General features: G+C 54.7%; 1 protein-coding gene across 2 annotated transcripts in view; it reads right to left on the bottom strand.

Annotated features, from left to right (window-relative positions):
- The window catches only part of NFIX (nuclear factor I X), a 67,560-nt gene extending 48,164 nt beyond the window's left edge, over positions 1-19,396 (bottom strand). For both annotated transcript variants that reach the window (XM_047097596.1, XM_047097597.1), the window contains exon 1: positions 18,841-19,396. In XM_047097596.1, coding sequence (XP_046953552.1) covers positions 18,841-19,396 — 556 coding nt within the window. The remainder of the gene's footprint in view (positions 1-18,840) is intronic.
- Positions 19,397-26,010: the final 6,614 nt, after the last annotated feature.

The raw sequence follows: 26,010 nt of genomic DNA, 5'->3' as shown, positions 1-26,010 counted from the left end.
CACCGAGCAGAAGGGTGGGGGACGAGAGTCGCCAGGGGTCTGAGACCCTGCAGCCTCAACGGGCCAGAGAGGGAGAGAGTGACACAAGGCCCGGGTTCAAGGCGAACGAACACCCGCGTGTGCACACGCAGAGGCAGGGGCACGGGGCAGGTGCCGGTGGGGACGGAGCCTGAGGAGAGCAGCTCACGCACGCGTGCCTAGACACCTGGGAGAGGAGACAGTCCTGGCTCCGGGGTAGGGCACGGGGGCTGTGTGGCCCTGGGGGATGCCATCTCTGGGGCATCTCTGTGTGTGTGTGTTAGCGAAGACAGCGTCCACGGCCCAGAGTGAGGGATTCGCCCTCCCTTAGCCTCCCCTCCAGGCACAGGAGGAATGCACCTCCCCAGGCAGGCCCAGGGTGCTGGCGGCAGACGGCCGGGCTGGCCTCGGGGGTCAGCAGCAGCTGCTTCCTCGGGAGCTCTCGAGGCGCTTGCCGGTGGCCACCGTGGGCCCGCGCCTCCGCCGTGGCGCTGGGGGGCTGCTGCCTTTCAGATGCTGTGTCCAGCACCTGCTCACTGCCAGGCGGTCCCGGGGCTCCCCTGCCAGCTCCCGGCCCGAGGGAACGGACACTGCCATGCCAGGGCCCCGAGGACCTCTCCCCTGCCAGCAGTGCTAACCCAGAGGTGTCCAGGGGTGATGTCCAAGATTAGCTCTTACAGCGGATGACAGCGCCATGTCTCCTGGGGACACGTGAGCCGACGCAACAGACAGACGTCTATGACAGGGACGGGAGGGTGGGCTCATACAAAGCGCATCCTGGGGGCACCCGGACACGGTAGAGGACACGACTCTTGATCTTGGGGTTGTGAGTTCGAGCCCCACACTATGGGGTGGAGTGTATCAATTAAAAAAAAAAAAGACACCCTCATGTAACATATACAGGATGGGCGTGTCATGTGTGTAAACGATGGTGGTGTCTTTCTGGGGCTCTGGGTGGCATGAACAAAGTCCTCACGTGTCGTCTGTGGGAACCAAACTGCCAGACAGCAATGTAACAATCCACACGAAGAAGAGTCTGTACCCCTTGCCTGGTAATTCAACTGCTAGGAAGTCTTGTCTGAAGTTCACACACGGAGCTGCAAAGTTTGCCACACCAGGATGTCCACCCCAGCAGGATGTACCCCGTAAAGGCTTCCACCGATGAGGGATTACATCAACTCTGGCCCGCTCAAGTCTCACGCAGCAGTTTAAAAAGCATGTTTGTATTTTTTTAAGTTATCTGTACACCCCACGCGGGGCTTGAACCCACGACCCCAACATCAAAAGTCACATGCTCTTCTGACTGAGGCAACCAGGCGCCCCTGTATTTTTTTTTTAAACAAGCACCAATAATAGGGCACCTGGGTGGCTCAGTCGGTTAAGCATCTGGTTCTTTAAAAAAAAAAAAATTATGTTTTTATTATTTTTTTAATTTTTTTTTAACATTTATTTATTTTTGAGACAGAGAGAGACAGAGCATGAACGGGGGAGGGGCAGAGAGAGGGAGACACACAATCTGAAGCAGGCTCCAGGCTCTGAGCCGTCAGCCCAGAGCCCGACGCGGGGCTCGAACCCACGGACCGCGAGATCGTGACCTGAGCTGAAGTCCGACGCTTAACCGACTGAGCCACCCAGGCGCCCCTGTTTTTATTTATTTTTGAGGGGGGGGGGGCAGGCAGAGCATGAGCAGGGGAGGGGCAGAGAGAGAGAGGGAGACAAAATCTGAAGCAGGCTCCAGGCTCCGAGCTGTGAGCACAGAGCCTGATGCAGGGCCCGAACTCATGAACCGTGAGATCATGACCTGAGCCGAAGTCGGACGCTTAACTGACTGAGCCACCCAGGCACCCCAGCATCCAACTCTTGATCTTGGCTCAGGTCATGATTTTACAGTTCATGAGTTCGAGCCCCACATCGGGCTCTGCACTGACAGCGCAGAGCCTGCTTAGAATTCTGTCTCTCCCTTTCTCTGCCCCTCCCCTGCACACACCTGCTCGCTCTCTCTCTCTCTCTCTCTCTCTCTCAAAATAAATAATTTTTAAAAACCCAAGCACCTCTTACATTAATAATAAAAGGTAATTTCTCATTTCCAAAATGAAAAGAGGATAGAATTCATTAGAAATGTTGAAAGTGAGGGGAAATGCAGCTAAGAAAAGACGCTAAACCACCAAAAATTCGTTTTTGAAAAATTGTGATACGGCCGAATACACAGAGGTGTTAAAATTGTAAAAGTAGCACCCAAAAGTGTTAGTATCATAAACTCGAGAATTTTTTAAAAATAAAACATGTGCACAAATAGGTACAAAAAATACAACAAAAGCTTACCAGTGGCTATTTAAGTGGCAGAATGGTGATAAAAACGATTAAAAAAATTAAAATTATTTTATTTTTTGAGAGACGGAGACAGACAGAGTGCTAGTTGGGGAGGGGCAGAGAGGGAGGGAGACACAAAATCGGAAGCAGGCTCCAGGCTCTGAGCCGTCAGCACAGAGCCCGACGCGGGGCTCGGACCCACGACCCGCGAGATCGTGACCTGAGCCGAAGGCGGACGCTTGACCGACCGAGCCACCCAGGCGCCCCAGAATGTTGATAATTGTTGACCCCTCTAGACTTTGTGCTTATGTGGTGTTTTTATGATGAATGTGCACGAGTCTTAGAATCGGGAAAATATCTTTTTTTTAAAGCAGCGGATGGATGAGAGACTGTATGTAGGTGACCGCCCCCCACATCGAAGAACATAACGAGGCAAAGGGAAACCACAGCACTGCGGGTCCGTCGGTGTTCACATGAAACTTTCATGCTCACGTGGACACCAGGCCAAACGACACAGAGCAAGGAGGAGCGTGACACCCCCAAACCGCTGCCACCCCGCAGCACGCCGTACTCCCACCTGCCCCACCCCCGAGACCGGGCAGGGGGCCACTCCTCTAACTAGACAAGGGGGACTCTGGAGGGGAAAGGGGCCTCCTAGAATGTATCGGGCAGGCGCGTGGGGCCTGAGGAAAGAGGCTCAGGGAAAGGAGGAAGCAGCTGGCTGGAGAGTCTTCAGGCGGAGAGGGAAGAGCTGGGAATTACCTCGAAAACGAACGGGACCCACTCTGAGGTCTGAGGCCAGCAAAGGGGCAGCAGCGGCGGAAGAGACGTTGGGATTGGCCCAGAAAGGTGACTGTGCGTGTGCCACTGTGCGAGAGACTGTTCACATTCCTTTAATAATTTATTGTTAAGAACCAAATCCAGCCACCAGAGCCGGGAGCACAGGTACCAGCTGGGGGACGGCGGTCATCTTCGGCCGGGGAGGCCAAGGCCAGAGGGGTCTTCCCGAAGACAGGGCTGGAACAGCAGCCACGAGTCTGCCTCCACACAGGGGCCTGGAGGCCAGGGCTTCTGAAGCAAGAGGAGGGGGGGCGAGGGGAGAGCAAAAGGCAAACACTTCGGATGCCTGAGCTCCACGCCAGCGGGAGCGGATGCTCCGGGCCCGCAGCCTCCCAGCCTACGCTGCAGGGCATCTACGAGGTTAGCAGGGGGGGGGAGAGGATCTGACGCGGGAGGAGATCCTGTCACGGGTGAGCTCGGCAGCCCCGCAGGCTGCCTCTGCAGAGGCCACGGGCTCAGGGGACCATGTGCTTGCCGCAAGGCCAGGAGGGGGGTCGCCCCTTCTGGTCCCGCAGGGCCAACCAGAGAGACAGAGGGAAGGCCAGAGAGCGCGGGCCAGAGAGCGCGGGCCGGCCGAACCGGGGCCGGTGGCCCACCCAGAGGGGCCCCTCTAACAAAGGGCCAGGGGAAGGAGGGGGCCAGGAAGAGAGCTGCTCTTTCCCTATCTTCTTGGTATGTCAATGGCCATAAAGCAAAAAAAACATATACATTTTTTGAGAAACCGAACCCCTGTCAACCCACTAACCCACAGCTTCTCACTTGCCTGCCGCTGTCCTTCCAGAAGCTTCTACCACTCCTCATCTGTCAGAATTCTCCCCGCGTGATGGCTGCTTAGCACACCGGCCACTCTCCCCTGCCTTCAGTCCCTTCCTTCATCAGCCCCTTCTCTGATTTGTATGCCATTCGGTGCCTTTGTGTCATCTCAAGGATAGGCAGTCGGCTACTTCCCATCTGAAGGGAATTCAATATTCAAAATGGGTTTGGGGATTGTACAAAGCTACACACTGGGCAAGGGACCGATGCAAAGGCAGATACAACACAGTCCTAGTTCCAAGATTCTAGCCTACGAGAAAAACCTACGAAATGAGCGCAAAGTGTCCCAGGGGAGCAAAATTACCCGGCCACCCGCCGAGCCCGGGTCAACCTTGCATCCAAATGGGGCCTCGCCCAGCTGACTGTTCACTTCTGCCGGCAGACTCTCCAGAGGTGCCTGTCTCCTAATGAGACACATCAAGGCAGGACTTGCCACCATGGGATCGCCCAGCCTCTCCCAGAGAGGGTGTGCCAAGGAGGCCAACACATGCCTCTGCCCACAGTCCGCGAACCAGTGAGTGGGGCTCTGGCACACCAGGGGCATCCCTGCAGCCAGAGCGCTTTGTCGGAGAGGAACACAATTCAAGAGACCTTGCCAAGCCAGGCTGGCATCTGAGTAATTATATTAATGAATCTCTGAGTTACAAAATCTAATATTAAATGGTGGCTTCAGAATCATCATCCTCAGTTACTGACCCACGTGGCCGAATACTCCTGGGCAGCAGCATGGCGTGAACAGACCGGGTGTGTGTGCGCGTGCGTGCGTGCGTGCGTGCGTGCGTGTGTGTGTGTGTGAGAGAGAGAGAGAGAGAGACAGAGACAGAGACAGAGACAGAGAGACAGAGAGACTGCATGTGTTGTTTAATTTAAAAGAAATGTTTGTATTTGAAACTGTGCCCAGAGATCCGTGTGCCGGGCCCGCTTCATAAACCACAATACCATAAAGAAGTGAGAGAAATCTGGCCCATCCTCGGGGCAGGGGCCTCTCATTTGGCCATATTCTCGGGCTGGCAATACCCTGAAGATTACTCCTCCGTGGAGCAGCGGCCTTTGTGCTTGGAGCCAGCACCGCTCCCCACAGAGTTCCCCGTGGCGCAGCAGGCAGGGCCTTGCTTACAGCCTTGTGGGCCCTGCCTCCCCAGCCCGTGCTCATTAGCTATCTCGATCCCAAGTCCAAACTCAAAAGTTGAGCTCAACACACATAAGGGGCAGCCTGCAGCCCAGCTGATCCTCCTGCTCTGGCCAGCTACCCGGTGCAGACGAGACCACGGAACCACCATATTGGCCATCGTCCGTGGGCCCCCTCCCGGCAGAAACAATGACCTAATTGGCCACACTATGCATGTGATCAGGGCCAGAGGGCGCCAGGCAGGCCACAGCCGGGCAGTAAACGAAACAGGCACGAAACACAGGTGAGAGAGAAAGTGCTACATACTCTCGTGATTACATTTCACGCATGAAGGCAAAATGTTCAATCTGCCACCAATGACATCAGGTAAGCCAGATTTCTGTGAACCCCACATGCTAGAATAGGATTCAGAGCTTCCTCATCTGTCCCATTTGCAAAGGGTCCCATTTGAGTGGCAGAGTCCTGCCCCCGTTGCCGGGTCTGGGAGTGGGCTTTTGGGGAAACAAGCTCTTGCCCTGGGACTGGCACACTCAGGGGACCCCTAGGGCCGGCAGCCACGGTGGCCTGCTCAGGCCTACACGGGAAGAGCTTGCCTGAAAGGCGAGGGAAGCAGGCAGGTTTTGCCTCTCGGGAACTCTTTGGTAGGCAAGCAGGGATGGCTATTTAATGGCTTTTCCATTTTTATTATTTTTTAGTAACAAGCAAAAGATCCACACCAGTGCCACGCTGCCTAGCAGGCCTCGTGCTCAGCACGGTCTTAGCTGCAAAAGCCTCTGAGCTTTGAGAGGGGGAAGGACCCTCTCAGAAGCCCCAGGATTCCCTAGAAAAAAGTCTCCGGGCCCCAGAACCCTGCACATAACCAATCAAAGCACAAAAAAATAGAGCTGCAAGAAATGCAGGGAGGAGGCGGGGTAAGTAAGGGGCTCTCTGCTAGGCAAGGGAGGTCTTGAGGAGACCCAGAAGCTCTGCTTAACACACCCCCCGCAACACAGGGCTTCTCCGTCTCACCACTAGTGACGTTTGGAGCCAGACGATTCCTTGTTGAGGGACTATCGACTACCCTGTGCCCTGGCCTCGACTCACTAGATGCCAACATCATCCTCCCCTGGCTGTGACAACCCAAAGTGTCCACGGACATTGCCAAAGGATCCCTGGAGGGCAAACTCACCCCTGGTTGAAAACCATTGTTCTAGGATGACCAGCCGTCCTGGTTTGCAAGGGACAAAAGGATTTCCTGGGACAAGGGACCTTTAGTGCTGAAATCAGAAAACTACCGGTCATACTGTGACAAGTTGGTCACTCATCCTTCCTTCCTCCCAGCTAACCTCAATGCCACCACCTGCCAGCAAACGGATCTCTTCCTCTACCCTCAGGAACTCGAAGAGTAGCTCTTCGCCACCCAGTACGCAACTACGACGTCTCAGACACATAAATAGATTGCATCCCACCCCCTAGCTTCTTCTGGGGCCAAACACTTTCCGTGTCTCCTCTTTCTTCCCGGGCGCCATCTCCCAGTGCCATGACTTCCACAAGGCTCGCTGAGATGCGCTCCAAATTGTTCACATATTTCTTATATTACTAAGGCCAAAATTGGCCTAAAACCTCTGGTAGGGGAAGCAGTCCCGCCCCGTGGAGGATATGACTGGGGTGCAGAGCCCTGGTTTGCCCCTGTTCAACTCCCCTTCGGCGAGTGGCCCCAGAGCCACGAAGAGGTCACCTGGGAGAGGGAAGGATGGAGAGACCATGTGGCTCCCCCGGCTCTCTCTCTCGCTAACAGGCAGCAGAGTCAGCACAACCAGCCACACAAGGAGGCGCCCTGAAACCCTCTGAAGAAGAGACGAAAGAAAATGGAGTTTCCTGCCCCGGCGTTTCCTATACCTGCGGGGAGATGGCCTGTCTTACTCCGGCAGCCCTCTGCCCAGGGGATCCCACCCTGGTCAGCCCCAGGCAACGCACCCCCACCCAGCTTCCTATCCATTTGCCTCCTCCCTTTAAAGGCCTCTCTTTGCTTGGTCCCCCAGGGAGCGTTCTTATTACTATGGAAACAATGATGTCATGTGGCCGGGTGGGGCTGAAAGTCCCTCCCACCACCTCCTAACTAGGTATCATGTCTGCCTACGTCACCACTCAGAAATTTATAGCCCACTGCTGGGTATTTATAAGGTGCCTCTGGTGTGACCACAGATTCAGTGCAGGGCTGGCAGCTATTTATAGCCAGAGAATATACACTTATTACACACACACACACACACAACACACACACACACACACACACACACACACACCCCGTATTCTGGGCCACGTGTTATATAACTGCCATTATGCAATAACACCCATTATATAATAATTATGCGCTAATGGGGATATAATAAGGACACACTCCTCAAAGGCTGCACTCCTGCACTCCGGGGATCTCCTGATCTCTCTGCACACTCTGCCCAGTCCAGAAGAGTCACCAGGTGTCACCCTACTCCCGGCTGTCATCTGCAGCTTCCCCTAGACCGGCTGACCCAGCCGCAAAGCTCTCTCCAGATTCCTTCCAGCCTTGTCCCTGCCCCTGGCCTGGAGAGGACACTCTCCTCTCTGCCATATCTTTAAGCCCAACACGAAGAATTCTGATGGGATATATCCTGGAAGGCTGAGGGACATTTCACCCCCTTTCCTTTAAGAAAGGAAAAAGGCAGCAGCCACCACCAACCCTGGAAGGAGACTGGAGGGTCTAGAAAAGCCTCTAGGATGCCAGGCTACTTGAAGAGTCTACCCCACACAGAGGATCACTCTGGCCCTCTAGGAAGGAGCTGGGAAGCTGGCTCCAGAGAGGAGAGGCCGGGGCCAAGCGGGGCACAGCCAAGCAGGCCACTTCTCATCCGCCCCTCCTTCCCTCAGTGCCCCTGCCACACCCCAACCCCCATGGTGGCTGAGCCTTTGGCGGGGCGGGGGGGCAGGCCCTGACTGCCACCATCGGTGGCTGCTCAGATACCAACGTACATCCTGCTGGTCATCATGCTCCCGGAAGGATAAGCAGAAACTGTCACCTGGCGGGGGAGGGGTCAAAGAGGACAGACACCGGCTCTGCACCTGGGGTGATGGGGGACACATTGCTGGAACGGGCAGGGAATGGGAAAAGTTAAGACCACAGTGGCACTCCCTGGACCCGGTTCAATTAGCCCAAACATACCATCTGCTCTTAAAATAGATATCTCCATATTTAAAAGTTATTTGATACAGGAATTAATGAAAAGAAACGAGAAGAACTTACACAGACCTGAGAAGTGAGTTTCTCTCTGGCTCAGGAGGGTTATTTGGGGAGCTTGTCTGTCTCTCTCATTTCTCTATTGTTTGAATTTTTTAGAAAGAGCGTGTTTTACTACTGTAATAAAAAAAAATCAAATACATCATTTAAAAAGAGTAGTGCTGAGGCTCAGGCGACACTTCTGGTCTCTGCATCCCACGCTGCAGAAACAAATGTCTGCTGCTCTCTGGGGTCTGGGATGGGCCTGACGGAGCCGCTGGCTCGCCACATAGGCCTGGGTCAGCTGGAGAGCAGACCCCCTCTTCTAGTCCCCAGATCAGTGGCCTCAGCACGTGGAGAGACCATGACGCGAGATATGAGGAGGGATATTCGGTAGGAGACTCTCAGATGGGCTCATGATTCCCAGGAGGAAGAGGAGCCCCCAGATGGCTTCAGCCCAGGGTCCTGCTGCCCAGAAAGGGAAAATGGCACAGGACATACAGGGGAACAGCCAGGGCTCAGAGGTTCTGTTGCCATGCGACTGAGGGGAGAGGCAAGAGGTGAAGGCGGGCAATGTTCTGCCTGAATCCCTCTGTTTCTTCTACGCCAGAGGCTCTCAGCTGGGGCAATTCTCTCCCCATGGAAATGTCCTGAGGTATCTCAGTTGTCACACCCGGGGTGGAGCGTCGCAACTGACATCTAGCAGGTCGAGGCCAGAGATGTTGTTAACCACCCCGCAATGCACCGGACGGTCTCCACAACACAGAATGATCTGGCCCCAGGGCCGAGAGAGCCGTGGTTGGAAAACTCTGCTCTACAGGAGCTGTTATCAGTGGTTAAGAGGTTATGTCCCTCTCTTACCAGCCACGGAAACAGGAAAATCTCTAGCATGGGCTAGCCTCTCCTATAACCCAACCCCTCCACGTGCTGGGAGAGTTTTTACGCACGCAGATCCAAAGTTTTCAAACTTTAAGAAAGGGGTGAGCGTGAGAGTTTATGTGAAGGAGCATAAAAGACAACGTAGGGCAGATTACTGCAAAACTTCCAGCCATCATCTGGTTAATTGGGACAACTGCATTCATTTTTCTTATTTCAAACTTCAGTTCCAAGCAGACTCCCAGGAAAAGGGCGTGACACAGCAAGGATCAGGGATCCCAAGATCCAGCCGAGCGGCCTGGCCCCAGGCCTGGACTTCCTGCCCACTCTACCTGCCCTTCCCCACACTCCGGGGAGAGGTGCCAGGAAGCCGGGCTGGCCACAGCAGGGTGGAGGCATCCAGTGGGCCCAACCCGTATCATGCTGCCTCTTGGGTCAGAGGCAGGGGGCCAGCTGGTGGGGAGGCCAGTGTCAAGGACAGGCCAGGTGCCCGATCACTGTCTCCACCCCACGTGCTCAGCAGCTGGGGGAGCCCTTGAGCTGAGCCACAGGCTGGGCTCCAGCCTCACCGGCTCAGCTCCTAGAGAGCAACGGAGACCGTGGGGACCCGCACAGCTTTCTCCTCTGAGACTCTGCCAAGGCCAGCAATCCCCGTGAAGTTCGAGGAGTAGCAAGGCCCACAGGTGGCAGCTGAGGTGCTCCATGACCTGGATCTTGGGGTCCTTCTGCTGGAAACTCGTCCTGTGACCTCAGTGCCGTGACATCTCTGTACTTGGGTTCCCTTCTCTGTACAGTGGGGATAATAATACCTGCCCTGCCTCTATCACTCCACCATTGTGAGAAAGGGGATCAGCTTCGGGCGGCTGAAAAGGCTCAGCCGGCTGACGAAAACGAGCTAATTCCTCACTGTCCTTTCAAGATGGGGTTCAAACAGGTTATCTTCCAGGAAGACTCCCAGGCCTCCCCCCCCCGGGTCTGATCCACTGATCCCCCACTGCACCGATCCCCCCCGCTGTGTGTCACCTGAGCACAAACACACACACACGCAGCCAGGAGCACAGATTCAAACTCGGAATCGGTGTGAGAATTTGGGTGGTTAACACACAGACAGGACTCGGCACGATGCCTTAGCCACACGGGGCCTTCGGTGGAAAAAATGGAATTAAAGAAGGGGATGGAGAGCAGGGGTGTGCCCCCCCCCTCCCTGCATCGACGGGGAACAAGAAGTTGTCGGGAGCCTGAACGAATGGGTACCCCTTCAGTTAGCAACCCCAAAATATTTTTGTACTCCCCAGAGGACCAGAAAATCAGTTATGAGATAGCCATCCGGACAGAGGCAAAAACACAGGCACCCGGGGGCGGGGGGGGGGCGAGGCAGAGTCCAGCCAGACCTCCCTGCCGCAGCCCCTCCGCCTGCTGGGACCCTCTTCTAACGCCAGCCACCCCTCGGCTCAAACATGCTTAAAATGGCGACGGCGGCCTGCGGGGCCGGCGTTTGTCGTGCTGTTTTCCACGGTGCCCTTGGTGCCAAGAAAAACCTATCATCAGAAATGCCATCAGCTATATTTATCTATCTCTCAGCCCCCCAGCCTCCTCCTCCCGTCTGCCAACCAGGCCCTGCGGAGCCCCCTCACCCAGTGGGCACTCTTCCCTGTTGCTGACGCCCGTGACCACCTGCCCAACACTCACTCTCGGCGCTCCCTTCTGAGCCGCGGCAGTCGGGCCTCCACACAGGCATGACAACCCATGGGCCGCCCCTCTTCTTACTGTATGTTGGGACGCACCCACGTGTGCTTGAAGTAGGCACCCCGACGGGCATCGGTCTGGGTGCCTCTGGTCCCAGACTGCTGGCGAGGGAGGCCCTCTGGCTCCTTTCGGCCTCAGCCCCCTGTCCTCAAAGTCCTCCGCGAGCCATGGGCCTTGTGCCCTGGGAGGGGCACCCGCGCCGCAGCGGTCTCACAAACCATCACGGAGAGAGGCAAGAGGTAAGGGGAGGGCCGGGGGGGGGGGAGGTGAGAGAGCAAGCCTGCGAAGACAGGGGCTTGTCCCAGGCCTCGCCCCACAGGACACCAGGCTGCTGGGTAGACCGGTCACCCCTCTACTTCACGCCCTGACAGACAGTGGGGAGGCCAGTCTGTATGTAAAGGATGTCCAAGGAGTCCGCATGCTAGAAGGGCCCCCGCTCCCTTCCCATCCAACCGAGAGGGAAACAGCAGAATCTGGGACGATAGAGGGAAAACGGCAAAGTCAAGGTTCAGGACCACTCCAATCCTACAGCTGTGACAAAGGCCTCTACAGGGGACGTGGCTACCAGGGGAATGTACTTCGGTCCCCGGCACGTCGGACCTTTCCCTACCCAAGCAGTAGGTTCTGACCTGCCCCTTCCGACCCTCTGGCCTAGCACAGGCCCGAGGTGAACCAACGACTCCATCCTGAGCCCCCACGCTTCCCCCTCTTGCTTGGTGGGGGCAGCCCCCACTTCCTGCGTCAGCCCAGAAGACCGCCCATCCCCTCGAGCCCCCAACTCAGAAAGGAGTTCCAGGGACCCGACCCCTCTGAGAATGAAGCAACCCAAATAAAAATTTTAAAACCCAGAGGCTCTTTCTCTCCAGCCCCCTCCCCCTCCACTGGCAAATGAAAACAAACAAGAAATCAAAGAGGCCTTTTGTGCGAGCACCGCGCTGACACGGCTGGGGCCTTTGAAAGGACTTCTGAATCGGACACTGAAGGATAAGATAACTGAAGCGTGGCAGCTCCTGAGACAGGGGTGGGGGGTGGGACTGATGGGGCAAAGAGAAAAAGGGGTGGGGAGGGAGCCACCCTCTCCCTTGGGCAGAAAAGGGGATGCTCAGCTGTGTCCTCTCCACACAGCTGCTGCGGACACCAGAACAGAGGGGGACCATGGCACGGCCCTCTGGCCAACCCTTCCTCGGCACCCCCGGTCTCTGCAGCACTAGAAAGCGGCAGAGATGGGCCCTGCCTCCCTCTTCACGGCCCCTGGTGAAGCCCCAACGGGTCTTCCCTCCCTCCCCGCACGGATCACTGCACACTCAACGCCCACGGGACCGCATCTTCTAGAAGTCACTACGAGGCCCTCACCCAAACCCTGCCAGCCGAATGCGGGAGTCTCTCATTCTTAGAACGGCCTCGCTCACAGTAGGTTCACCCAGCGCGTGTTTCGTGAAGAAAGGAAATTCGACCACCCTCCAGCAATGCCAAGAAGTAAACCGAATCCTCAGGAAGTCCTTCCGCGCGTCTGGACCCCGGCCCTCCTGCTGCAGAGCGGCCCCGTTTCCTCTGGGTGGGTGGTGGAGCACAGCTGGTCCCCATGCTCAGGGCGTCCAGGTCCCCTCTGGCTTGTTCACAGCCCACAGCGCTGGTTCAAGCTCAGACGAGGGTGATTCTTTTTTTCCCTTGAGCTATAGCTTCCAACTCAGCCAGCAGAGTGAGCACTCCACCGAGAACCCCTGTGCATCGCAACCAGCGTGGACCCGACTGGTTGAGCAGACAGGCTATGGACAAAGGTGACACGAGCAGATGGTCAGGGGAGTCCTAGAAGGAGACCAAGCCAAAGGACTGTCCCAGGCCTGTAGGCAACAGCTCGCCTGACTGGGCATTTCTCCTCTCCTCTTGGGGGTCACATCCCCTTCTTGAGGCTAGCCTGAGCCCCGTCACCCTTCCACCCCACCAAGCAAGGCATCCCATGTCACATTAACAGAGCACAGGCGGCCCGGGCCGGCTTCACAGGTATGCAACCTGGACAGTCACACGCACCCCGTGCTTGGTCTTAACGCTCTCACTGTCGTCCCGTCGCAATCCCTCATCACTCTGAACCAGGAGCCCCGCACTTTTCGTTTTGCACCGGGCCCCACACATTACGTAGCCGGAAGGCCCTGCAAATCCCGCAGCGACCACGGGACCTGATCGCGCCTGGAGTTGCTGTGTTCCATACCAAATGCTCCAGTTTAAGAGGGCCTCCAGGAAGTGGTGACCAAAATGGCAAGGGCTCGAGGAGCTGCATCCACTGCGGGAGGCGTGAGGGACTGGCAACGTTTGGCCTGGAGAGAGGACAGCTTCCTGGGGAGAAGGGTGGAAAGGAACCATGAGAGCAGGCTTCAGCATCCGAGAGGCTGCCGTGTCACAGAAAACTCAGCGCTCACCTGAGTTGTCCCCTGACAGAAGTGAGACTGACAGGTAAAGGCGACAGGGAGGCAGCCTTGGGCTCATGAGATCCTAACAACAGCAAGGACAGCCAGCAGCGGTGATCCGTCACCTGCCTGCTATGTGCTGGTGTCTTTACAGGCTAGCTGCAACCCTCTAACCATTCTCTGGGTTGGACGAACGGAAGAATTTTACAGTGGCCAAAGCTGACCTTTGAACAACAGTGACACCTCCTCCAGGACGTTCTAAAGGGGACCTTACGTTGGGTTAAAAGATGATCCGCGCCTCTCGCGAGTCTTACGAATCTGGTTCCTGGGCCCTGCAGTCTACGCCAGCCCTGGTACCAGATGGTGCTGCCTCAACGACGCAGACCAGTGGCATTTCTGGGCCTTGAAGAAAGAGGCAGTGGATGAGGTGGCCCAGAGGCCGCGCTAGGGGCCAGTCCCCCAGGAAGGCGGCTGGCGCTCCTGTGGTCTCTCCCATGCACTGCCACCAGAGCCACCAGATGGGCCGAGGGTCCAGCAAAGGCTTAGGGGCATCGCTGGCATCGCCTGTATCTTGGCAGGGCTAACATGGCCGAACGATGCCCTGTACCACCATGGAAGGGCCCAGAGGAAGAGTCCTCCCTCGGACCTGAAAACCAGCACTCACTGCAAAGCCCCGAGGTCTGAAGCAGAGAGCAAAACCAGGGAACTCTTACACCTGAGAAGGGTGACTGTGCACTTGAAAAAGTTCACTTAGACAAATCCTTAGGTGCCAATCCATTTCCTGTGACGGGTAAGGTCCGGCCGTCCCAGGACCCGGAGGCGAGGAGGGAGGCAGAATCTCCTTTCAGAGTGTTGCACAAACAACCCAGGGGAGCACAGTCTGCAGAGCCCAGATGGAGAAACCCTACAGGGCAAATGACCCACTTCCTTCAACAGCAACAACCCAAAAACTGGCAGAAAAGAAACCAAGGTGGAGGAGGACCGCCTAGAGATCGTGAGTCTGAAAGACATATCGACCCGTCGCAATGCGTGCACCTGATTTTCTTCCTTCCTTCCTTCCTTTCTTTTTTTTCTTTTAAGTAAGCTCTACGCCCAGCATGGGGCTTGAACTCACGACCTGGAGATCAAGAGCCCCATGCTCCACCAGCGGAGCCAGCAAGGCGCCCCTGTGTGCACCTGATTCTGATTCTGATCCTGATCCTGACCCAGACAAACAAAACTGGGAGATGATTAGGGAAATGTGAACGCTGACTAGCCTGACCAGGCTGAAGAAACGGTTGATTACTTTTAGGAATAGTGATAGTGTGGTTGCGTTCTTCAAGACTCCTCATCTTTAGAGACACGCACAGATATATTTACAGATGAAAAGCTACAATGCCTGGGTTTGCTTCTAAACAACCCAGCGTGGGTGGGCAGTGGGGGGTATGGATGAGTGAGTGGAACCTGACCGTAAGTCAGTCAGCAACTACCAGCATTGGTGATGGGGGCTCCTTCTACATGTGAATTTCTCCATCGTGACCCAGCCGAGATAAAGAAAAGAATCACCACCCGAGTATCTGGACTTCACGGGCTTCCACTGGGGCCTGTCAGAGGAATCCGACAGGGAGAAGCTGACATTTCCATTCGGTGAAGCTTTTCATTACTTTCAGACTCTTTTTTAACTTTTAAGGAACCTCTACACTCGTTGTGGGCTCAAATTCACAACCCCAAGATCAAGAGTCACATGCTCTACAGGCTGAGTCAGACGGGCGCCCCAGATTTTTCCATTTTCTAGGACCGAAGCCTAGGTTAGGGCAGGTCCGAAGATCCCAGATCACCTTCAGAGCCCTGCAGAAGCAGCTCTGGAGATAGCCCAGCAGCACTTCTGGACCAGCTCAGCCATCCTTCCTCACACACAAGCAGAGGCCTCCTAGACCCACGCTCCCCTATATCTCCAACCACCTGCCTTCGGGCAACCTCTTTGGATGGAAGGACATCACCAGGAACGCACCACTACTCCCCATGGCCGGGTTCTCTGACCCCACTCTGCCTCAACCTCCCCTCCCGAATGGGACAAACGCATGGCAAGATTCCTTCCCAGCAGGAAGGCCACGCTCAAGAGGCCGTAACACACCCTGGGCGGTCTTTTGGACCCCACGCTCTGGGAGTGGAGCTCCCGACATCACACACACACACACACACACACACACGCACGCACACGCGCGCACGCACACACGTCCTTTATTTCCTCCCCAGCCATGCCACCTCTCGAAGCTTCAAGTGGGGCAAAACAAAAACACAAGAGGGCCACGGATGATGTGGCACTTGGAGGTAAAGCAACGTCCCCATGCTTACCACCGTGTCAAGTTCACTTGTCACCAAACCCGGCACCGCCTGCTCGGCCCAGACTGCGTCCTTCAACCCAGTCTTCGGGGAAGAAACGTACTTTAAGAATCCAAAGCAACTCTCATCTGAGACCTTGCCACCCTAGCCCCTACTCCTGGTTTATACCAGGAGGAAGGAGCAAGGGGCACCCTGCTGAGCATGTCCAGGGGTGGGGTGGCGGGGGGGGGGGAGCATGGGCAGGAGAAGGCTGTGCTGTCAGATCCATGCTGTTTGGGGGCTCGGCCAGAAGAAGACGTTTTCTAGCCAACTGGGGTGGCTTGGGGAGAAAAAGGCTGTGGCTGCACCTCACTATCTTGAGACCATCTACCCAAGGCCCATGCTGCACCGATTCACCCCTACTCCTTCAGTAAGGCACATGTGAATTAAAGCAATTCCAGCAAGAAATCCTACCTTCGTCGAAACTATCTGGAGTCCAGGGAGCTAGAGTATAGACGAATTCTTTTGAAATATCCCCAGTTCTCCACTCAGCTTTTATCAAGGAACTGGACCTCAGCCGGGACAGAAATGGCCCCGGCCGCATTCGATGGGGCAATGAATTCACTCATATTCCTGGGCAAATGATCTCATTATAGCTGGGGGGCGGGCGGGGATGCCTCCTTTCTCACGACAGACACCTGCCTGGTTAGTCCAGGAGCCAGGAGGCTGGCCAGAAACGGTCTCCTTCCTCACGCACACTTCATCCTACCTTAGCCTCATGCTGGCAGCCGTCAAGAATTTGGCCTAAAATAGGGGCGCCTGGGTGGCTCAGTCGGTTAAGCGGCCGACTTCGGCTCAGGTCATGCTCTCGCAGTCCGTGGGTTCGAGCCCCGCATCGGGCTCTGTGCTGACAGCTCAGAGCCTGGAGCCTGTTTCAGATTCTGTGTCTCCCTCTTTCTCTGACCCTCCCCTGTTCATGCTCTCTCTCTCTCTCTCTCTCTCTCTGTCTCAAAAATAAATAAATGTTAAAAAAATTAAAAAAAAAAAAGAATTTGGCCTAAAATAAAAGAGTCCAGGGAAACAGCTTGGCTACAGGGATCTAGCTAGAGAGCAGGGTAGGAGGAAGCCAGAGAGAGGTGAGTATTGATTTCCATCTCAGCGGCCCTAGTTCTAAAATCAGAAGGTACAGAATGCCCTTGCAGAGGATCTATCTGACAGACACAAACTCAAGGCTCCAAGCCTCCCCCAAGCTCCCTTCAGCACTACCAGGCACACACCCTCCCCACTCCGACTTGCTGTAGAGACAGAGAATGAGAGGATAACTTTAAATTTTGTTTCTTCAGTCTCATTTCCAGAAAGAAAAAGGGCGAACAGAGGAGAGGACTGGCAGTTGGTCATTCTTCATGAGGGGTCACGATAGTCACACCGGGCCAAGTGCAAGCCTAGAAAGATCCACGGAGGGAGGAATGGCTGTGGGGGCGGTGGGAGGGGGATGTCCACTGCCTCCAACAAACTATCAAAGCCACCTCTCAGAATGAGAGAGAGTGTGAGTAAGGAGAGAGGCCTCAAATACCACCTTTTCATCCCCAGAGTTCGCCAACATAGAAACCCTCAGTGCTAATCCTAGTGGAAGTTACTTTCCCGACGCAATGCTAAAAGTTCCCCAAAATTTCATTTCTGGATTAAGTCATACGACTCCTCCCAACTTCCCAAACAGGCAAGGGAGTGACCACAGCAGAAAAGTGAGTTGCTTTTCTTTTTTATGAATGAACAGGAAGGAAGACACACACACACACACACACACACAAACACACACACACACACTTGCGGGAAAGAACACTCACTAGAGTTGAAGTTAAGCCACATTCTGTTACATTTGCATAAAGACAGAAAGAAGGGAAACAAGGGAGAAAAAATACCGGAATAGTGGAAAGGGAAAACACACACACACACACACACACACACACACACAGAAAAAGGTTTGGTAGCCCTCTCATTACAAGTTGGTTGGGCATAATGTAAACACACTTCTGCCTTGCTTAATCACAGAGTGCCGCCCGTTTAGGTTTCAAAGGCGGCAGTAAATTGGGCGTAGCTGAGTGGAGGCTAAAAATTAACCAGCCATCTCTGTTTCAATTTGTAAGAAAACAAAAGCGGAAAGAAATTATAAAAAGGGAAAGGGTGGGGGGAAGGAACGGAGGAAGAGAACTGAACCACCCCGACCCAAAATGCTGGGCAAAACTGGAAAAGCAAAGCGGAGAAGTGGAACTGCTTGGAACACAAAAGGAAAAGGGAAATTTACAGAGTTTTTGGATTGTTTGTTCCTTTCAGACCACTGCTGCAACTACGCCACTCCCCGACATGCCTGTGCTGGGGACTGCCTCTCCGGCTTCCCAGCAGAGGGGTGGGGGCCTCGGGCATCCATCCTGGGGTCTCCCCACTTCAGCCGGCACGCCTCGGAGGGGAGAGCGGAAGGAATCTCATGCGCCTTTTCACTCTCTGTGAAGTCAAATGACTTTCCTACTCTCCGACAGTCAAATCTCAACAATCCCAGCCCAAACGGCCCCGGCTCCGGCTCCGGACTGGGCATCTGGGCCCCAGAATCTGCCCACCTCTGCCTTGTCTCCTCTTTTCTATTCATTCTGGCTCATAACCCGGGCTTTTACACGCCCCTCTCTCCACCGAACCGCTGCCCACCCGGCTTGTGCCAAATCCCGCTTTTCCCCAGGACTTGCGGGGAAGCCGCAGGCAAGCCAGCACCTGGCTCCCGGTGCCTCTTCTGACTCATTTTAAATCTGAGCAACGAGTGATTTTTGTCTGTGTGCAGTAGTGTTCATCGCCAACTCTCACCCTGGTGGATAATTCTGGGGCAGCCTGGCCCCAGTCCTGAGACCTGCAGCGCCTCTGGGGTAAGATGAGTCCTCCAAAGGCGGAGACGGCCGACAACCCCGCAGGTAACGTGGCAAGGGAGCAAAAGAGGGAGCATGGAGAGCGTGGAGGGAAACGGAAGAAGGCAACAGGGAACATCAGACACGCGGCAGCCCTGGGCAGGACAGGCGCACTCGTGAGGCCTACTGCCTGCATCCCTCGGAAAGAAGAGGAACCGTACACAAAACAAATGCCAGCGAGGGAAATAAAATGGGGGGGGGGGAGGGGGGTTGGAAGTGACCTACCTGGAGTGTGGACAAAGTAAGCCAGATAAAGATCCAGTTCTTTGATTGTGACTCCAATGTGATGTGGCTGGACGCAGAGGCCGGGGTTCGAGCACTGGGGCGACTTGTAGAGCCGCTCCCCATCAGTACTTTCCAGGGGGATCCCCTTAAACAAAATCACCATGACCAGGTCCAGCCGCCACACCTTGTCGGCCTGGCGCAGGCAGTCAATCCGCCGGATTTTGCCCTTCTGGTCGGGGTTGGAAAGCACGCAGCAGGGGGGCTTCTTGCCCGTGATGGTCAGCACAAAGTCCTCTCGGAACTCGGGCCGGATGTCTTTGCGCAGCTTGGCCAGCAGCCGGGATGCCCACTTCTGCTTGATCTCGGGCTTCTCGCCCAGCAGCTCGTCCTTCACCGCCCGCTCCTCGTCCTTCGACATCCGCTTCTCGTGCTTCTTGAAGTACTTGCGCTTCCGCGCCTGCAGGTTGAACCAGGTGTAGGAGAAGGCGCGGACGTGAGGCAGCAGCGCCTCGATGAACGGGTGGAACTCATCCTGCAGGCGGCAAGCCGGGAGCATGCGGGGCGAGGGAGGACGGGAGGAGGGGAAGACGGGGTGAGGGGGAAAGAGAAAAGGAGAAAAGAAGCGTTAGAAGGGGGGCACACGAAAAAAAAATCGCCGCCGCCTCCTCCTCCTCCTCCCCCCCTCCCACGACAATTTTCTCTCGTGATTGTTCTACGAAAGTGTGGTCTGGAGCCACCACCAGCCGAGCCAGCCGCTCGCTCCCATCTCAGCCTCAGCAGCCAGACAGAGGCACCCAGAGCCTGAGCACACACCTATTCTCTCTCTCTCTCTCTCTCTCTCTCTCTCTCCCTCACTCACTCACACACACGCGCGCACAGACAACGTTGCCGTCCACACACACACGCTGCTGGTATCCCCGCCAGGCTCTGTCGCGCCCATGACATCTCCATGGTCTATCGCAGCCGCAAACTCCCGGTGGCGCGGCGTCCGGGTCTGCACGGACTCCCGGGGACGCACAGACGAGGCGCGCGGGGGCCGCCTCGTGTCCCGACACCGGTCGGTTTTTGGCCACCCCCAAAAAGAGAGAACATGACATCCAGGAGCCAGCGAGGAACCGGATTTGGCTGTCCCCTCCCCACGCTGTTTTCATTCCCTTTTCTCCTGCTCCAATTGGAACATCCACCCCAGCATTTTTTTTTTTAATCAGATCTAAATCCTAAATATGTGATTTCAGCTTTGTTACCGACACCGATACTAATGTTAATCACGGTAATAAGGAACAAAACACTTCTTGTTAGCACAAATAAGGTGGTTGCCTCGGCCACATTAGGGTTAAAAGCCTCGTGGGGCGTCCTGCAGCCCCTTCCCCACTGACCCCTTCACCCTCTTTCCCACTCAGGTGACAGAGGGCTGGGCTCTCGCTTTTTGGTTTTTTTTTTTTTTTGGTTTTTTTTTTTTTTGCTTGTTTGCTTGTTTGAAGTTTAAATAATAATTGATTTCTGTTTACAAAAATAAAACTGGAAAAAATTAAATAATTACCATTGATCTGAAGCACCCGGCAAAGCCCAACGCCCGATTCTGAGCTTCTGGACTCAACAGAGTTGTGAGTTGGGGGCGGGTGGGGGGAGGGGAGAGGGGGAGGAGCAGGGGAGGAAGGTAAATGTTTTAAAGGGGGTTATTATTGGTGTTCTGGGGAATAGGGGCCGGGCTTGGGTGGATTCTCAAACCCTTCCCCCTCCTCCCCCCTCCACGCTCCATTGCACAGAAGGGGGAAATTAATATTTTTTTTGAAAAGGAGCAAAAAGAAAGAAAGGTCAGGGATAGCAAGCAGAGAGAGGGAGCGAGCCGGTTGCCACACACGCCAGGTAAACAAAAGCCAACAAAAAAAAATGTTCAATTTCGCCTCCTGTGCATCCTCTTTCAGTTTAAGAAAAAAGAGAGAGAAGGAAAATATGCAAAATTTCAAAATCAAAACCTACCTCCCAATCACCACCCCCAACACACAGCACACCCTACCCCACCCCCCACCCCACTCCACCCCCCCCCCACCCCGTGCAAAACAAAACAAAAACAAAAACCAGGAGGGGGAAGGCGGCAGCTGAAGAAAAAGGCTTTCGGCTTTGGCAGCGGCACAGGGATGTAAACTTCTGCCGCCTCCCTCCGCCTCTGAGCCTGATCACAGGCAAAGGGGGAGCTCGCAGATTCCCGGGGAAGAGGACGAGTTCGGACCGGCTGCAGACCGTCGCTGGCAGACGCGTGCAAAAGAGAGAGAGGGAGTAAGGGAGGGAGGGAGGAAAGAAGAGAAAGAGGGAGAGAGCGAGGGAGGACGTGGATGGGATGGTGCTGTGTGTGTAAGTGTGTGCGAGTGTGGTGTGTGTGTGTGTGTGTGTGTGTGTGTGTGTGCGCGTGTGTGTGCTGGTTGGATTTTGGATATATATATATATTTTTTTTTTTTTTTGCTTTTCTCTCTCAAACTCCCTCTCTCTCCCTTTCATGCTCAATCCCCATCCATTTGCCTGTGCCAAAGCCAGTAAAAAGGGGGGGAAGGAAGAGAGAGAGAGAGAGAGAGAGAGAGGGAGAGAGAGAGAGAGGGAGAGAGAAGGATCCACCTATTTGGCAATGAGACATCCTCGAGCAGCCAATGGCTGTGTCCAAGGGGAGGAGGGAACCAGGCGAGTCGGGAGGGTGGGGAGAGCCCCCGGCAGTTGGAGACCAAAAACAATTTGCCCAATCGACAAGTTCACGTCTAATGAACAAGCAAAGTCCAGCAGTTATGAATTTTTCATTCCAGGCTCCCACTCGGGTCCATTTGGCAGCAGCCAGCCAGCAAATTCGGAGTGGGGGGGTAGGGCTGGGGGGACTAGGATTGAGGAAGACACGGATTTTTTTTTTCTTTTTTTAAGCCAGAAAAAGAAATAAATAAAGGCCTGGCTCGGGCGGGCGCCCCAGAAGGCCTTGGGGAGAGCAGCTGCGCCTTCTCTGTGTTTTGGTTTCAGTCTCTTTCTCTCAGGCCCTCACACTCTCTTTCTGGTTCTATTTCTTTTTTTATTTATGGAGCGCACAGGGGCGAGTGGAAGTTTTCCTCCCTGGCCAGACCCGCGAGCCTGCGGTGCTATGAATAGAAAGAGAAGAAGAAAGAGAGCTCGGAAAGTGTCCATGCCAGCCGCACTTCCAGGGCAGGGACCTGGCGCCCAGGGTGCGGCCACCCCTTCCTCCCCGGGGCCTGGCTGCCGCCGGCAGGAGCACTCCCAGACGAGGTGCACCCCCACCCCCAGGCCCCCAGCGAGCTCGACCGCCTCCCTCAGCCCACACCCAGCCACGCACGCTCCATTAGCGGTGACGAGGGATGCCAACGCAATGCAGCTCGGCTCGGGGAAACTGCAACAGTTTATTAAAATAGCCTCCTGTCACAGCACTCCGCTGACAAGCACTACATGCAGCCACAAACACAGCAGCCAATCCCAGGGAGAAGTGACAAAGGCAGGAAGATGGACACTGCTTCCGAACAGTCACAGAGTCTTACGATGATGCCTCCCCCCAACCCCCAGGAGCTTCATTCTTTGCCGTCTCTAGCCCTGCCCCGTCCGTCCACTTGATCCGTGTTTGGGGTTTCTTGGCTGGAGCAGGGACGGCACTCCCCTAGCCCCCAGTTCAGTTCAGGCTAAGGGGCCCCGAACCGTAGGGAGCAAGGTGCAGGAGCATACAGAAAGAAACCGATGTGAGAGGGGAAAAGCTAAGAAAGGAAACAACAGAGAGGAAAGGGCTCTAGCAGGAAAAGCAGGGCAACTTTGGGGAAACCAAAATCACAGAGAAGAGCCCTCCCCGCCCCTCCCACCCCACCACCCCCCCCCCCCGCCCTTCCAAACCAGGCAGGACCAGGCAGGAAGGTGGGCACGAGAGAGGGAGGCCAGGAGAGCCAGCTCCACAGGGCTGTCTCTACGAGGGGCTACTGAGCGGCCTGCCGTAGGCCTTGGAGAAGCTGTAAGGAGGAAACAGTTATGAGAGGCCGAGCAGAGGAGTTCACAAACAGACATGGAGAGACTGATCCCGCTCAGAACTGTCCCTACAGCTCCCCTCTCCCCAGGCGAGGCTCAGCCCTCAGCTGGCAGCAGAAAAAAGGTCACTGCTCACTCGTGCCCCTTTCTTCCCCATCTGAAACCCTGTGCTCAATGGCCTTTATGCTGGCAGAAAGGTTCCCGGAAGAGCGCCCGGGCTGTGCCAAAACAAAACATGCAGCCCTGGGCTGGCGCTGAACCCTGACAATGAGAAAGGTGCTGGCCAGCACCTGGGACCCCAGTCCAGGTCCCCGAACGGCCTGAAGTGAGCCCACAGCTGACCCCAAGAGAAACAGAGGTGAACAAGCAGGAGGCAGGTGTCGTTGCGGACAGGCCTCTTAGCGTAGGGTTCAATAATTAACGTCATGTTAATAACCAGCTTCAGTCCGATCAGCTGAGGATGTTAACTGAGTGACATAAGATACCAAACGCTGCCTTTCCACCTGGAGAGAAGCGATCTTTCTAAAGTCAAGATGGGATGGCAAAAATTACAAGTGCACTTATATTTGGCATGCGGGTCTTTTCCTGGTATTTTGATTTATACTGAATATTGGACACCGCACAGAATATGACCAACATGAGCCTCCTGGAGAATTCTGGCATATTCCGTCTCACAGACCACGGGGCTGAGTGGAAGAGATGTGCCGAACACGGCTTGATTCCGAAGCCGGATCCGCTGGTACAGCTGGGTGGGTGATGGGGAGATGGCAGGTGGGAGGATCCACGTGGAAGTTAAGGAAATAGGACAAGACCCATGATTCACTCCCGGATGGATGGAGGGGTCAAAGGTCGATGGCGTGGCAGAGAGACTGGACATAGAAGAGGCCCAGGAGGGCCAGTGGAGCGTCTCAGTAGAGCCTCAGGGATCCACACAGGGCCCACTGCGCCCCCTCAATGATCCCTTAACAGGAGGAGCAACAGGCCCTTCCCAGGGGAGTAACACGGAAGGAGAACAATCGCCAATTGTCCTTCTCCTGCCAGTTGCTGTAACCTTGAAGGTGGGCAGAGTGGATCCCCAGGGTGTGCTCTCCCCTCACCCTGTTCCCACGGGGGCCGCTGTCTGCGGTGTGAGGGAGAGTTTACTGGAAGAGCGGCCAGGGGCCAGGGTATTCCTAACTCTTGGAGAGGGAGGGGAGAAGGTCTCTCTCTCTCTCTCTCTCTCTCTCTCTCTCTCTCTCTCTCTCTCTCTCTCTCTCGTGGGCACACACAGAGAAGAATCACTCGGGTTCCATTAGAAACACTTGGTGTGCCCCTACCCCTGCAGCCTCCTCCTCCTGCCTGCCACTGGTGGTGCCTCCGGGCCCTGGCCACGCCCCTCAGGAGCCCCAGACAAAAGGGGACTGTCCCCCTTTTGTTACGAGAGTGGAGGCTCTGTTGGAAGATTACCTGTCCCAGACTCAGCCTCCTTCCCTTCTCCCCTCCCGCCGGGGCTGAGAGCTTCAGAGACCGTGCACCCTGCACACGGACAAGAGCCAAGACAAAAAACCCTCAGACAATTCAAGGCTTCTCAGGGCTGAGTCACCCACAAGTACAAGGGTTAAGGGGATGGAGGGAGCAAGGGGACGGGCAGGCCTCTGAGCCACAGAGGGGAGGGGGGAAGAGAATGACAGAAAAAAACAGGGAGGGGGAGAGGAAGCCAGCGGTGCTGGGAAGAGAAGTGAGCAAAAAAAGAAAACTAAAGACAAGAGGGAGGAATGAATAAAGGGAAAGCAGGCAATTTGGGGGGAAAGGTATTTTCTTCACGTAAAAGAAAAATTGAGAAGCCAGAGATAAGACTTTTAAAAAGCAACATAAGGAATTTTTCTGCCTTTGCAAGAGGAGGGCCTCTCTTATTCTGGTCAAGTATACAGAATTTGATTTTTTTAAAGCAACAGTTTTCACTGGAACATTTCTGAAATACCCAAGCCAGTTTCAGCCATCACTAGGAAAAATGTGCCTCCAAAAGAAAAAGACTGATTAGACCACAGAAAAAGAGGAAAAGAAAGAGGGAGAAAGAGAGAGAGAGAGAGAGAGAAGAAAGCCAAACCTGGAGAGAGAAAGCCAAGCTGGGCCCAAAACTGCAAAGAGAGAAAGAAAGACAAAGATGGACGGAGAGAGGACAGGGCCGAAAAGAAAAAAGAAGAAAGAAAAAAAAAAAGAAAAGAAAAAACAGGAGCAGGGACAAAAGACAAGGGCTCTGGGTCAGGGGCAAAAAAGAAAATCCAGCTAAGGAAAATGACCGCTTCCATCGTAAGAAAGTAGAGTGTGTGCTTTTCCAGAACGCCACCCAATAAATGAAGCCTTGTGTATTATTTAAGGGAAAATAGGAAAATTCATATAGAACTTCACTCAGTCTTCAAAAGTCTTCAAGGAAACAAAATAATTTTCCTAGCCCAAGACAGGTTTCAAAAGCGGCCTATACCTGCCAATAATGAAACACTGAGAAGGGTAAGAAGTTATATCTTTAAGGGCAGGGCTGCTGTTTGAACGTTTCTTTATCGTTAAAAATAATCCTATTTGTCCACATCCTGCTTGCTTTAAGACCCAAATTTATTCTCTCAGACCCTGGACACATGCTAACTGTGTGTGTGTATGTATATATATACATACATATACACACACACACACACACACACACACACACTCACTCCATGCTAATTCCGATAACTATACACAGTGAGCGCAGATAACTGACAAAACCCAAGGCCTACATAGGAATAACCAGATATTTCAGTATCCATTTTACTACTACATTATCTGCAGCCTGGGTGAAAAAGGAAGCAGGAAATTTTAAAAAGCCACGAATAGAGCCCTGATTAATCTGCCCAATTCCTGGGATTTTCTCATTCATCCTTGGGCCGAAGCCAAAGAGGCCAACTTCGTATCCCCAACATCTCCCAGCCTGCCCCACAGAAGGAGGGACACAAGAAGGTGCAGGAGAAGGCAGTGTCCGGACTCTGGGGCAGAGATGGAAAAAAAAAAAACAAAAAAAACAAAAAAAAAACAAAATTGTAGGAAGCAGAGGGAAGGGGCCAGGCTGCTTATCCTGGAGGTAGGTGGGGCCTCCCCTCTCCGGGGGGTGGGGGAAGGCGGGAAGGGGCTCTGTAGCCAGAGTAAAATTATCCAAGAATCTGG

This window comes from Lynx rufus, unplaced genomic scaffold, assembly GCF_022079265.1.
Source record: "Lynx rufus isolate CCGP_SWC_20201006 ecotype Redwood Valley unplaced genomic scaffold, mLynRuf1.p SCAF_4, whole genome shotgun sequence".
Taxonomy (NCBI): domain Eukaryota; kingdom Metazoa; phylum Chordata; class Mammalia; order Carnivora; family Felidae; genus Lynx; species Lynx rufus.
This window is presented reverse-complemented; position numbering and strand designations above follow the sequence as displayed.